Here is a 14368-nt window from a genome sequence, read left to right on the forward strand (position 1 = left end):
TCAAAGAATGAATAAAGCATCAGGTTTGTTGCTTCTGAAGTTAAATTTCCCTCGAGTCGAATCAAGCCATGAGATGATCTATGGAGTTACACTCAAGTATTTCAGTGGCTACTGCTCTGGCTAAATATGTTCATGGTCAGCTTGGCAAGCAAGCAAAGCCAATGATTGACCCTTTCTGGCTTCAGCATGTCATAAAACCATTTTATTGGACTAAGAATTGGCTTCTTTTAAGGAAATATTTGCAAATAATAAAATTGTTGACAGGATGTTTAGAAATAAAGTTTGATTAAATATGAGAGAGTCTGTCTGTGAATCAGGCATAAAATGTAGGGATGCTGCCACTGATGGAAGTGTTTCCCAAGTTGGTTTCTGCTGTGACAAGCAAATTGTGTGTCATGCAGGTGGTTTCTGTCACTTGTTTTTCTGCTGCTCCTAGTGAGGCTACTCATTGTTTCTCTCTTAGCTAACCGTCCATCTTTACTTTAGGGCATGAATACAGAGAGGTGAGGAAGAGAGACACAAAGTGGAGACAAGACTATCCTCAAACATCTGTCTTTCATTGAGCTCATGATACTGTATTCATTTACTCATTCAACAATCATCTGATAGGCATCTAAGACCCTGTAAAGACCAGAAGATGAATAAAAGCCAAGCCATTTGCTACTTTTGCTTCCTCCTATCGCCTTTGGGCCACTTGCCTGCTCCTTTTGATAGTTCATTGGATATAATGTACCTTACTGATCATTTTAATACTTGGCGGTGGTAGAGGTTGCAGCAGTTGAATAAATTGTGCCGTTTGTAAAAAATTTCTTTACAGTTAATCCAAACTCTCAGTAATGAGTAAATCTAGTTTAGGCTTTAAACAAGAGCTTATGAAGAGGTATGTAGAAATCTCTTGAAGTTAAAGGTAAAAACCTTGGTTTCAGTAACTGTATTATGAAGATACAACATGAACACCTCCCTTGTGAACATACACAACCCTCACATTCCCAAATAAGAAGCAAACTAATTTTCCTTACATTCATTGTTTTCTAAGTATGAGTGATAGTGCTGAGGAGAGAATAAAATGAGTTAGATGTTGGGAGGAGCCACTGGAAGTCTCTGTGTCATTTCCCTAAATGTCTATATATACTATTTGCAGACCTGATTCAAGGAAATCATCTGATACTTTAAGAAACTGCTTTTATTTAACCCAAAGCAACAGAAACATAAGAGTTTTTAGGTGGAAAGATATTTGAGGCCATTTCATTCAACTTTTCACTTTAGAGTTGGAGGCAGAGGCATAAAGAGTTTTCCTTCCCCCACCCTCACCCAGGCCCCCACCCCCAGGGGATCTCAAAGTCACAATCAGTGGTGGAGCCAGGCAGAGATCAAGATCTGATTCATCCCTGTCTCGTACATACAGAGTTCCACCTCTTTGCTTCACTTGGATGCAGTGTGCATTGTTTTTTTTATTTTTGTTTTATAGGATTATTCTACGGAGAGACTGAAGAAAACAAATGAAATATTGAAAGGCATCAAACTTCTAAAGTTGTATGCCTGGGAACACATCTTTTGCAAAAGTGTAGAAGAAACAAGAATGAAAGAACTATCCAGTCTCAAAACCTTTGCACTTTATACATCACTCTCTAGTAAGTTGCCCTTGCTCTAAGGACCACCAAAAAACATGTGGCCTATTTACTTTAGATTATGACCCCTGAAACATTCTACTCTTCTGAGGAAATCCATTCATTCTCTACTTATGTGCTGCCCAACAGCCATTAGCCATCTGAGCCTATTTAAATTTAAAAAACAGGGTTAGCATAGGCTTAGTCAGGTTGACCTAAATTTGTTTTCTTTGAGGATGTGTGCTTTTGTCATGTTACTTTGCGTCTGAAATCCTTTGTTTCTTCGTCTGTAAATTGGGGATGGTGATGAGCGTAGTACCTGTGATTGAAACCGTAGTATTAGTTACCATTGGGACGAATAGTGGGTTTTCAGTAACAGTTTCGTTTACTTAAGTTGATTGGACTGTATTGCTATTGACCTTTTTTTTTTTCTTTTTAAGATTTTATTTATTTCTTTTACAGACAGAGATCACAAATAGGCAGAGAGGCAGGAAGAGAGAGAGGAGGAAGCAGGCTCCCCCTTGAGCAGAGTGTCTGATGTGGGGCTTGATCCCAGGACCCTGGGATCATGACCTGAGCCCAAGGCAGAGGCTTTAACCCACTGAGAAACCCAGGCTATTGACCTTCTTATCCCCAAAGAGCCTCAAAAATTATCTGCAGTTGTCTTACCTGTTTATCTGGGAGCTTATGATATTATATTTTCTTGAAGATTATACTTAAAATGCTATTATTGAAAATTGAGAAGAAGAAATGTCAGCACTTCTGAGTGAAAGAAGTCAAGTTATATTAACATAAAATCCTCTTTTCCAATACATTTTCAAGAACTTTTAAATATGGAGCACTCTTATCTTCAACTCTAATTTTTATAAAGCAGCTGTTAACAAAATTATTGTTATTCCCCCAGAGTGACACTGAGTACTCTCAAGAAAAATTAAGTTTATGTTAGTACAATTCTTACAAACTTGGCCAAACTACTCCCACCAACATTTGATCTGGTTTGTATGTCAGTTTTGTTTATCTCTATTGTTCCCAAGGCTTCAAACAAATTAAAATGCTGGAAGTTAATATATTATTTCCTCTTGAATTCTAAACTACTTTAATTCTTAGAGATTATAAATACTTCTTGTGTGAAATAGATTTAGAGAAAATATTTGGTTTATATAGCTCATTTATTCTAGCCCTAATGCCTGATGAATTAGAAATGAAATGGGAAGGAGATTTCTCTTCCAGCTCTGCACCACTGCTAATATGACATCAAAATGCTAGAAGATAGAAGGATTGATATCCACTTGTTTATATAACAGTACTCTAATCTGGTGACCCTGGCAGGGGAATGTATATTTCTCTCTGCAGTGGACTGAAATACTCATGGAAAGGATGGATGAAGCCAGAAAAAATAACAATAAAAAAAAGTTGAGATACTAAGCCAATTTTTGCCCTAAGTGGCTTTACACATATAATCCCATTTAATCCTCCCAGCATCCCAATGATTTAGATTCTACTATTAATTTCATTTTAGATATTAAAAGATTGAGGTGGAGAGAGCTTAAGTAACTTGATTCTCATTTAAATCATCAACCTACTAAATGGCACGGGTGGGTTGTTAATCCAGTTTGTCTGTCTCCAGACATGAAATTTGGATGGGTTTTTGAAAGTCAGATACAAAAGAAGGGAGGACAGAGGATAACAGGAAAGAAAAACAAGAAATAATGAAAGTAAAAATACAGAGTCAGATGTTTATGATAGGCAGTGGGAATTCTTGAGCCAGTGGTATAAAATTCCCAGTTGGACCATTTGTAAGATTTATGATATGGTTATGTACAGCGTTCTTGGTGATTAAGAGCTTGAACTGTGGGAGTTGTGTAGAACTGGCTATAAATCCCAACTCTGCCACTTTTTGGCAGTGCGGCCTTGACCAAATTACTTATATCCTCCAAGCGCCAATTTCTTCATCTGTAACATGAGGTGATTTCTATCATGTAGGACTGTAGTAAAGATTAAAATAATGAATGATACAAATGTTGATTGGGGTTGTTGATTCTGTTCCAGGCATGACATCAAATGCTTCATAGTCATTATGTCATATAAAGCACCTGGTAAATGGTCTAGTGCTTACTAACCTCCAACCATCACTTTCCTCATCTAAAAATTGGTGTAATAATAATAAATCATTATCACAGATATATTGTGAGAATCAAATGAGGCAGTGAATTTTATAAATAGGGGCACCTGGGTTGCTCAGTTGGTTAAGCACCTGACTCTTGTTCTCAGCTCAGGTCTTGATCTCAGGGTCATGAGTTCAAGCACTGCATTGGGCTCCATGCCCAAACATGGAGCCCACTTAAAACACAAATACACACACACACACACACACACACACACACACACACACACACACATTTTGTAAATAGGATTTGTAGAGCACCACAAGAAAATAAAAAATAATTAAAGGAAAAAGTCAGTTGTATAACAGAGTGCTTATTATTGAGTCTTAGAGGGCAAGCTGACCTAAAATGATATCCTGCCTCAACAACTTGTCAGGTCTACAGCCTTGGTTAGTATTGGGGGCAGTCTCAGTTTTCTCATCAGGAAGCTGGGAAATATTAAGAGCATCTTCAGAAATTAAATAAGATTATGTGTGTCAACTGTCTAGAAAAGTACCTGAAACATAAAAGTGCTCAGTCAGTGGTATCTGGAAATATTGAAAAGCAAAGAAACAGGACACTTACTAGTAGAACTGAAGATTCATCTCTGCATTTATGAATCCGTATTCTTGCCATTTGAGATAATATCTGGGGGGAAGAGAAATTCTATTAATTTCCTACTTTCCATTGCCAAATGGTTGTATACTATTTATAGATTTAATCCATTGGTAAAAGGCAAAAAACCAGTACTATATTTTTTTGTCTTTGCTTTGATAGAGTCTTATATGAAGAAGTGAAAAGAACATACAGCTTTAAAAAAAAAAAAAGCAACCCAACATATTTATTTATTTATTTGATGGAGAAAGAGAGAGAGGGAGATAGAGCACGAGCAGGGGGAGGGGCAGAGGGAGAGAGAAGCAGACTCCCCACTGAGCAAACAGCCTGATGTGGGGCTTGATCCCAGGATCCTAGGATCATGACCTAAGCTCAGGGCAGACACAACGACTGAGCCACCCAGTTACCCCAAGAGCAAAGAGCTTTGAGACCAGAAAGGTCTACGTTTAAATCCAAGCTGTATGACCTCCTAGTTTGGAATCTTGCAAGCTGCTTGCTCATTATTGTGTAGGGTAGTTAAGGTTATTAAATGTGAGAATGTGGTTGAGTGGGTGGCTCAGTTGGTTAAGCAACTGCCTTCAGCTCAGGTCATGATCCTGGAGTCCCAGGATGGAGTCCCGAATCGGGTTCTCTGCTCAGTGGGAGTCTGCTTCTCCCTCTGACCCACTCCCCTCTCATACTCTCTGTCTCTGTCTCTCTCTCCTCTCTCTCAAATAAATAAATAATATCTTAAAAAAATATATGAGAATGTATGTAAAGCTCTCTTATCACACCTCAGTGCTTGTGACATGTTAGTTCAGAGCAAGGTGGTGCCAAGCGGTCTGAGAGGCCTGACTGCATTGGTTTGTATCCCAGCTGTGTGACCTGAAGATTCATCTTTGTAATGGTATAGGAACAGTACCTGCTACATTTACCTGGTGCAGATTGCTGTAGAAATGGTTTCCAAACAAATAGCAGTTGTTTTTGTTCTTCCTCATCAAGGGGAAATTACCTATTCAAAGACGTGGACTATAAAATGAATGATAAATAATGATGAGGGGAAACGAAAAAATGGACTTGAAGAACAGGATGACAATAGCCACAGAAAGAAGATGGAGGTAGAAACATAACTCCTCATCTGTGCTGTTAGGAAACTCAGGGCGGTGTTTGGATTCCCAGTCTTGTACAAGAATTTGGATTTGATAACCAAGCCATGTATGGATCCACAAAAGCACGATCTGATTTTGTGTACAGTGATGAGGGTAATTCACGAGAGTGGGTCATGAGGACTGACGTTGGTTTTTGGATGAACTCTCTCCTGCATGTCAAGGAAAGCGGGTTCTAGCTTTCACTATGTCACCAATTCATGTACTCTTTTACTGCTCAGTTCCTAGAACTCTGTGGTTTATGAAAAATATAACTACAAGTCATCAACTTGGCTTTTTAATTTTCCTATAACCTCTAAATGTTAGTATTTTAGCCTAAAAGATGAATTTTCCTTGTTTCAATTATACATATCATCTCATCAAATATGAGTGCAGTATGTTCCTAAAGAGACATTCAGACAAGCAGAGGGCTCAGGAGATGGAGGGGTTTTGCTAAACAAAAGGTCTATAACTGGAAATAAATTTCACTTTTGGAAGTCAAATTCTTGTTTTTATGCACCATAATAACTCAGTTTTCATATATTTAAGTTAGCTTAGTGGACCAAGTGAAATATAAGCTGGAAGGCACTCTCAGGAAGGCACATTTGAATGGATTCTAATTATTTGTATCATTAAAGGAGTATTTCATCTGAATTTTGTAGTTTGTAACAGTTCATAAAAAATAATTTTTCTGTAAGATAAGAGTATTTTCTGGGGTACCTAGGTGGCTCAGTCAGTGAAGTGTCTTCCTTCAGCTCAGGCCTGAATCGAGCCCCAAATTGGTCTCCCTTCACAGTGGGGAGTCTGCTTCTCCCTCTGCCCTTCACCCCCCTCATGCTCGTGCTCTCTCTCAAGTAAATAAATAAAATATTTTTTTAAAAAACTCTGTTAAAAAAGAGAAGTATTTTTTGATTCAGGACTAATGTGGGGAACTCCTATGACTTTAAACAAGGAAATACCAACAGGGCACTGTTTGTGGACACTGTACAAAATGTTATTTAATGCACTTGGTCCTGTCTTTAAGGAAAGTTAAAGTAATAATAGATGATTAATTAAAGTTACTGAAAACATTTCACAGTTCAATGAACCTAACATATTTTATTTCTTTCCACAGTCTTCATGAATGCAGCAATTCCCATAGCAGCTGTTCTTGCCGTAAGAAACTTTCTCTTGCTTTTAGAAATGGAACTAAGTCAGTGTTTAGAAATGATTTATGAGCAAGAATGTACGGGTGGTGATATATGTTATTTCACCTCTGCTAGTTTTCTCTTGCAGTCCCATTGTAATAATTCTAATCCAGGGTTTCTCCACGGTGACACTGTAAGCCTTTTTGGCCCAGATAATTCTGTGTTGGTAGGTTCTCTCTTCTGCATGAGGACACGTAGCAGCATCCCTGGCTATTGGATGCTGTTAGCGTTCCCCAGACATTGCCAAGTGTGCCCTGGGGAGCAAAATGAATAGTAGTTGGGAACTAACTGTTGTAATCTTCATGATCTGGTTCCCAGACATTCTTACATCAAGAGAATGCTAGTTCAACAACCAGAAAAGTACATTACATTTCAAACTGAAATGACAAACTGGAATTACATTTAGTACGTGTGCATGGAACACGATTGTTGGCACATGTAGTAAAGATCCATAACGGGGACCCTAAAACAACGGAACATCTTCTTTTTCTCTTAGAAGATTTAGTATTGGTTGGATAGAACCTGATTGGTTGTTAAGAACTCTAGGTTCACCTCACAGTTATCCCTCTACTAAGTAATCTGACAGAAAACCATTTCCGAATCTGTAAACAGATTCTACTCGGCCCTTCTTACAAGTTCACTGCTAGGATGATACGTAAGCCATTAAAGACTATCAATAACAAATCTTTTTGTTAGGGAGTAATTTGGGTGAAGTAATTGTTTTCAGAGTTAGGATGGATGTATTGGCGTAGCAAAATAGGTTAGGTTTGTAAAATTGAATGTAAGTGTTTGTGAAACTTTCTCCAGCTTGCTCTAAAGAACTTCTCTCTTTGCGCAGACATTCGTGACCCATGCGTATGCTAGTGGGAACAATCTAAAACCTGCAGAGGCCTTTGCTTCCCTGTCCCTCTTTCATATCCTGGTCACCCCGTTGTTCCTGCTCTCCACAGTGGTCAGATTTGCAGTCAAAGCCATCATAAGGTATGCCCTGGAATGTCTGGAATTCTTTGCTTGATTTTTGACTCCTTATTTCACGTATTGTTTTTACTTTTTCCCCCTCTTTAAGATCAGGATGTTTATTGGATATGCAATAGTCCATTGTTTGAAAGTACTGTACTCTAATGATTACCTCCTCACTGGGCACTTAGAGTGTTTCTATTTTCTACCTATAAATAACATTGAGATCAACATCTTTTTATATTTTTAAACTTTTCTCTGATTATTTTCTTAAGACTGATTTTTGGAAGTAGGAATACTAGTTCTAACAGTTTCCACATTTTAAAAAAATTATTGATTTTTAGATTTTAACTCCAGTATATTTAACACTCAGTGTTATATTAGTTTCAGGTGTATAATACAGTGATTCAATTCAATTCAATTCCGTACATTACTCCGTGCTCATTAAGATAAGGGTACTCTTAACCTCCTTCACCTATCTCACCCACCTCCCTTCAGTAACTATCAGTTTGTTCTCTAGAAGTAAGAGTGTTTCTTGGTTTGTCTCTTCCCCCCCCCCTTTGTTTATCTGTTTTGTTTCTTAAATTCCACATGTGAGTGAAGCTATATGGTATTTATCTATTTCTGAGAGATTTATTTCACTTAGCATTGTACTTTCTAGCTGCAACCGTGTTGTTGCAGATGGCGAGATTTCAGTCTTTTCTATGGCTCAGTAGTAATCTAGTGTGTGTGTGTGTGTGTGTATAAGCACTTATATATATCTCTATAACCTTACCTTCTGTATTAATTCATCTGTTGATGGATACTTGGTTGGTTTCCATCTTTCGGCTGTTGTAAATAACGCTGCAGTAAACATAGGAGCATATATATCCTTTCGATATCTTAGTGTTTTTGCATTCTTTGGGTAAATACCCAGTAGTGGAATGACTGGATTGTAGGGTAGTTCTATTTTTAATTTTTTGAGGAAACTCCATACTGTCTTCCACACAGGCTGCACCAGTTTGCAGTCCCACCAACAGTGCATGAGGCTTCCTTTTTCTCCAAATCCTTGCCAATACTTGTTGTTTCTTGTGTTTTTGATTTTAGGCATTCTGACAGGTGTGAGGTGGTACTGCATTGTAGTTTTAATTTGCATTTCCTTGATGATGAATGATGTTGTGCATCTTTTCATGTATCTGTTTGGCCATCTGTAGCTTTTCTTTGGTGAAATGTCTATTCATGTCTTCTGCCCATTTATTATTTAGATTTTTTGTGGGTTTTTTGGTTTGTTTGTTTGTTTGTTTTGTTTTGTTTTTTAGTGTGTGTGTGTGTGTGCACGCTCAATTGTATGAATGGTATGAATTTTTAAGGTTCTTTTTTTTTTTAAGATTTTATTTATTTATTTGACAGAGAGATAGCACAAGTGGGCAGAGCGGCAGGCAGAGGGAAAGGAAGAAGTAGTCTTTCCACTGAGCAGGGAGCACAATGTGGGGCTCAGTCCCAGGACCCTGGGATCATGACCTGAGCCAAAGGCAGACACTTAATGGACTGAGCCACCCAGGCACCCCCATTTTTAAGGTTCTTAATGAACCTGTGGTTCATTAAGGTTCTTATTGCTATGTTGCTTTTAAAGAGTGGTAGGTCAAACATTATACACATATTTGAAATTTTTTTAAAGGTTTTATTTATTTGGGATAGAGAGAGAAAGTGAGTAGGAGGGAGAGGGAGAGAGAATCTGAAGCAGACTCTTCACTGAATGCACAGCCCTGTGTGGGGCTCCATCCCATGATGGCCTGATCACAACCTGAACCGAAACTAAGAGTTGGACACTTAACTGACTGAGCCACCCAGGCTCCCCAATTTTTAAGATTTTCTTAATGAAAATGGCCATAATATTTTCCAGTACAACTGTATCAGTTTATCTTTGCAGCTATAGTGATGGACAATGTTCCCATCAACATATATTTACTGTTTTAATTTTAGTTTAACCAGGAAAAAATTTAAGTAAGACTCATGGTTTCTGCCAATGGAAATACTTTGCAAAACCCCTCCACATTTTGCTTATTTTAAATATGCTTCTCTAGTTTTTTAACCAGTGTATACTTTGTCTCAGACTTACAGTTTCCTACAATGCGCAACAATAAAAATAGATGTGATATGATAATGACCATTTCCTACCATTTTTCTTGTGTTATAATAAAGAAGTGTGCTACCAATATTTATTGTGCTATATTATATAATGCTGTTTGTGTCACAGTCTACTGTGTCTGATACTTTATTATGAACAGGGAAGTCTTCAAGTAGATTTCGCTTATGGTATAAGATCTGATAAACATAAAACTTCAGCATGTTTCATAAACAGTCATAATGCTTGGCCTTTGAAAAAAATGTCAAGATGTTATAATACTAAGGAAAATTGGAAAATGGAGGCCTTAAATACATGGAGCTTGGTGTTGCCACCGATAACAATGTTGAATATTTTCTTATAAGGGCTTTTATTTTTTTTAATTAATTTTTTTTCTTGTGAGGTCTTTTAGGAGGAGTTAATTTTCCCAATGGCTATGTATTACGAAGAACACTAGTATTTGACATTTAAAATACCAGAGTCTTCAGTTTGGGACAGTTTTCTATATTGGTTTAACAACGGCTCAATCCCCCAAACTGGAAGATGCATGTCCATTATCTTATTATAAACTGAAATTCTGTTTGGTTCTAATAATATCACAGAATGGTTTTAGTCCTGTTCTGTAGGTTATGTTGTGGATAACCAATTCTGGAGCTGTTGGAGTTTAAGGATTAGACCCTCTGGACTCGTCTGACTTTTCTTACCGTTCGCCTCTTAAAAGAGTTGTACGGAACATGGACTGATTTTTGTAGCGCCACTTCCAAATTAGGCAGTGCTCTGGAAGGGAAGCTACTTCAAACAATAAAATTGATGAATGGCCAAAGTCTGCTATTTTGGTCCTTAGTTTCATTTTCTCCATTTAATAGCTGTCCCTTTCATGGTTTCATTTTTAATTGGAATTTGATTTTGTATCTCAAGTGGGGATAAGAAACAGTTGATAAGTTCTACCTAACTTCTCTGAAGTCAGGGGGTTACCAAACATCAAAAGGGATTAAAGAGTTTATTTGGAAGAAAAAAATAAAAACCACCAAGAAAACCTAAGAGTGCTCTTCCACCTCCGTAGTATACAATCCTGCTGCAGTAAATGCTAGTGAAGTTGAGAGTAGATAATGTTCACTGTATATTTCTGCATAGCACTCTTTTTTCTTTATGGCCCAGGGAAAGGCACTTGCCAGTTTGATAAAAACCAGTCTGTTTTCAGGGCTCAGCTCCAGATTTCCCAAACCATAGGCTAAATAAAATCAGCTTATAAAAACTTGCTTCTTTAAAATGAGTCTCAGTGGTTGATTTGTGGGTCCTACAGAGATGACCAGTTAGCAGAGGAGCCAGGCCTTTTCCCCACTGTGTGCTGGTTCTGGGAACCCAAATGAGCTTTTTCCCAGTATTGACTGGTTTGGCATTTTCTTCTGTGCCTGGGAACCCGTGATCAGTCTTTGATGCCAGTTGGCCCACAACAAGCTGAACAGCCTGTTTATAATCGGAGACTTTGGTGAGCTGATTTTGAAACCTCTTCTTCAGGACCGTGGAAGTGATAAGTTCTTTGCTTCACTCTTAAATGCATCAGAGATTTGGTGGGTTAGAAGGGGGTGCAGCATACTCCCAAACTTGCATTACACATGCCTGTAAGAGACTTACAAACCTCTCTAAGGAGGAAAATTCCATGCCAGTAAAATTCTTTCCTATGTGAAAATTCTATACTTTCTTTTTAAAATGTTTAGTTTGTTAGCCAAAATGGTCTTCGTGGTGCTCAGTGGGTGGGACCCCATGTATACATAATAAAAAATGGAAGAAAGAGGCAGGTATGATTCAGGTTTTCTCCTTACAACCCTACACCCCACACCGTTTGAGTTTTCTGGACGTTCAATATCATAATCCAGTCTACATTTGCAAAACAGAGTCACGGAATGGGGAGAAGTAGGAAAAATCACTATTATCTAAAATACTAAAATACTGAGTAAGAGTGATTTTCCAGGATGCTTGCTTCACTTTTCCACTTTGCTTTATTTCTAAGAAAACAATATGTGTTTTTGCTTTTCCGGAGGAGAATGTAAGTTGATATGTTGTATCTTTTATAAATAATTTCAGTGAAGGTTTCTGGTATTTGATGTATAATGCATTATCTATGTCCAAAGATGTTATCTGCCAAGAGTAAAATGTGTAAAAACCAATCCCTTTCTTTGTTAAAAAATAACTTCATATTCTTTCTCTCATATACCTCCCAAAGGACTGTATGCTTGGCTGGTCCAGGAGAATTACCTTTGATCAAATAAATTGTTACTGATATTACAGAGTATGCATACTTCCACCTGGTCCCTGTTTACAAAAAAATGTTATAGTTCTTACAAGAAAAGCACACAATTGTCAGCAACAGTCACTTATTCCTAATTAATATAATAGCACCTGTCCAAGGTACTCAAGCTTTAGCTAAACACCCAAAGTGAAACTTGAAAAGTGAAAAAATAACATATGTAGCTAAAACCTTGAAGACTGATATGAATTATCCAAACACTTGGGAGATTAATAAAACACTAACCTAGGAAGATGGTGGAGGCACGTTAGAAAATTGGTTGGTATCAAATGTATCTGCTGTCAAATCCTAGTACAGCCCTAGAGTACTCATTGTCCAACCTCCAGCATGTCATTTTGTGTTTCTATAGCTCAGCGCCTTACTTACTAAGTGAGTACTGCAGTAGCACCTGCTTATGGCAATTGAAACAATTAAATGAGACAGTATATAAACAGTGCCTGACTCATTGCCTAAATATTTTAGATACTTTACCGATTTCAATTTTGCTAATTTACTCCCATTTTATTAATCTCCATCTGTGCTTCAGAGACACATCTTCTGTGGGTCTACATGCACTTGTTAATACTTCGGGTACATTACAAGGTATTAGAAATTGCAAAGATGAAAGGTAGAGTGAAATCTACGGGGAACCTACAGTCTAGATGGAGAGACCAGGAGGGGAAACATAATACATCATAAATACGATATGGTGTATTATGCTATTTACAGAGCTCTATGTAGAATACCATGGCCCGTTATTTGAGTGTCACTGAAGTTTATTGAGTGAGAAAGTAGACAGTCAAGGGAAAATTTAAAAGAGTTACTGTGGCTTCTTCATAAGATCTTAAAGAATAGGTAGGACTCAGCCAGTTGAAGAAAAAGGGAAAACATTTTCAAGCTGAGAGCAATGTATTTGGGGGTAAAGGGTGAGTAAGTAGGTGAGAGATCCTGGTGCATTTAGAGGACTAGACATAGTTGAGTGTGATTGGTGATGGGTTCTAGTGTGGAACATGGCAGGGGATGAAGCTGGCGGCAGGGAGTAAAATCCTGAGCAGCCTGGAAATGATGCTAAGGATGCGGAAGGCAGAGGGGTGCCATTTGCTATTTAAAGGAGAGGAATGCTACATACACAGATTTGGATTTTCCATATATAACCCAGGCAGCATGGTGGGAATTACTTCAGCCTTGGTCAGCATTCATGCATTTTCCATAATTGCTTTGCCTCAGTGATTTCTGAAAGGACCTCATATGAATAGGAAATGCTTTTTGTGTTACCCATTTATTCATTCACCAGACATTTCTTGAGACATTACTACGTTGTATTTTTGGCATTGGGCTGGATCCTGAAGATGAAGATCTTTGCTCTTAAGGAGTTCATAGTGAACGAGGGAGATAGTAACAAAAAATGACAAAATACTGGTGCTGGGCACTCTCAACCAGAGAGTCTAGAATGATGAGGAGTGGGGAAGAGAAAGGACAGGAGGTTCAGAGAAGAATTCATCTTGGGGTCCTCCGATATTCCTTGTAATTGGAATTCCAAAGTGGAGAGTTATATAGAGGAAAGAAAGTTCTTTCTGTGCCCCAGTTATGCTCAGAGGCCATTGCTTCTTAATGTTTAGCAAGAATGGGGCTCATTAATTCCATAAAAAACTTTAGTAAGATTTGTGCGTGTACTAGAAAAGTGAAATGGAGAGTTGAATCACTGACTTTACTTAAATGACTGAGTCACTGGTTTATTCCTTCTTGGATTTATTCAGCAAACATTCATTGAGTAATACATGCCAGGAGCAGCTAGACATAGAGTCACAAGGCAAATGACCCTGTCCCCTGGACTTCCCTTTGTGTGCAAAGACATAGTATGAGATTGTTTAAAAGGTATTCCTTGGAATGGCAAAGCTGTGCTCCTTAAAATTCATCTTCAAAATATAAGAACAGAATGACAACTAAAATCCATAAAGGTAAAGAAGATATTTCACTACTACTTTTGAGGTAGATCTTAGACATTTCTCTCCCAGGAAAAGCAATTGTAACTACGTATGGTGATAATGTTAACTAGACTTGTTGTGCTGATGAGATTGCAATATATCCAAATACTGGATCATTAGGTTGTACACCTGGAACTACTACATGTGAGTTAATGCCTCATTAAAAAGTAATGAACAAATACCTGTCTTTTAAGATAAACAAATGGCCATTATTTCATAAGGCATTTCTAATGCTGGCTTTCAGTCTATATGGTCAGTATCTGCTGACAAGGACGCAAAGAAAGTACACAAACAGAAGACTTTCTTTCTTTCTTTTCCTTCCTCCCATCTGTCTTTCCTTCCTCCCTGCCTTCCTTCC

The 14368-nt window shown here is 37.9% G+C and overlaps 1 protein-coding gene across 12 annotated transcripts in view; it reads left to right on the plus strand.

Moving 5' to 3' along the window:
- Window positions 1-14368, plus strand: part of ABCC9 (ATP binding cassette subfamily C member 9) — a 150893-nt gene that overhangs the window by 47536 nt on the left and 88989 nt on the right. For all 12 annotated transcript variants that reach the window (XM_082738588.1, XM_082738590.1, XM_082738589.1 and 9 more), the window contains 3 exons: window positions 1469-1631; window positions 6605-6645; window positions 7516-7658. In XM_082738588.1, coding sequence (XP_082594714.1) covers window positions 1469-1631; window positions 6605-6645; window positions 7516-7658 — 347 coding nt within the window. The remainder of the gene's footprint in view (window positions 1-1468; window positions 1632-6604; window positions 6646-7515; window positions 7659-14368) is intronic.

The sequence above is a fragment of the Mustela nivalis genome (genome assembly GCF_964662115.1).
Source record: "Mustela nivalis genome assembly, chromosome: 7".
NCBI classification, from domain to species: Eukaryota; Metazoa; Chordata; class Mammalia; order Carnivora; family Mustelidae; genus Mustela; species Mustela nivalis.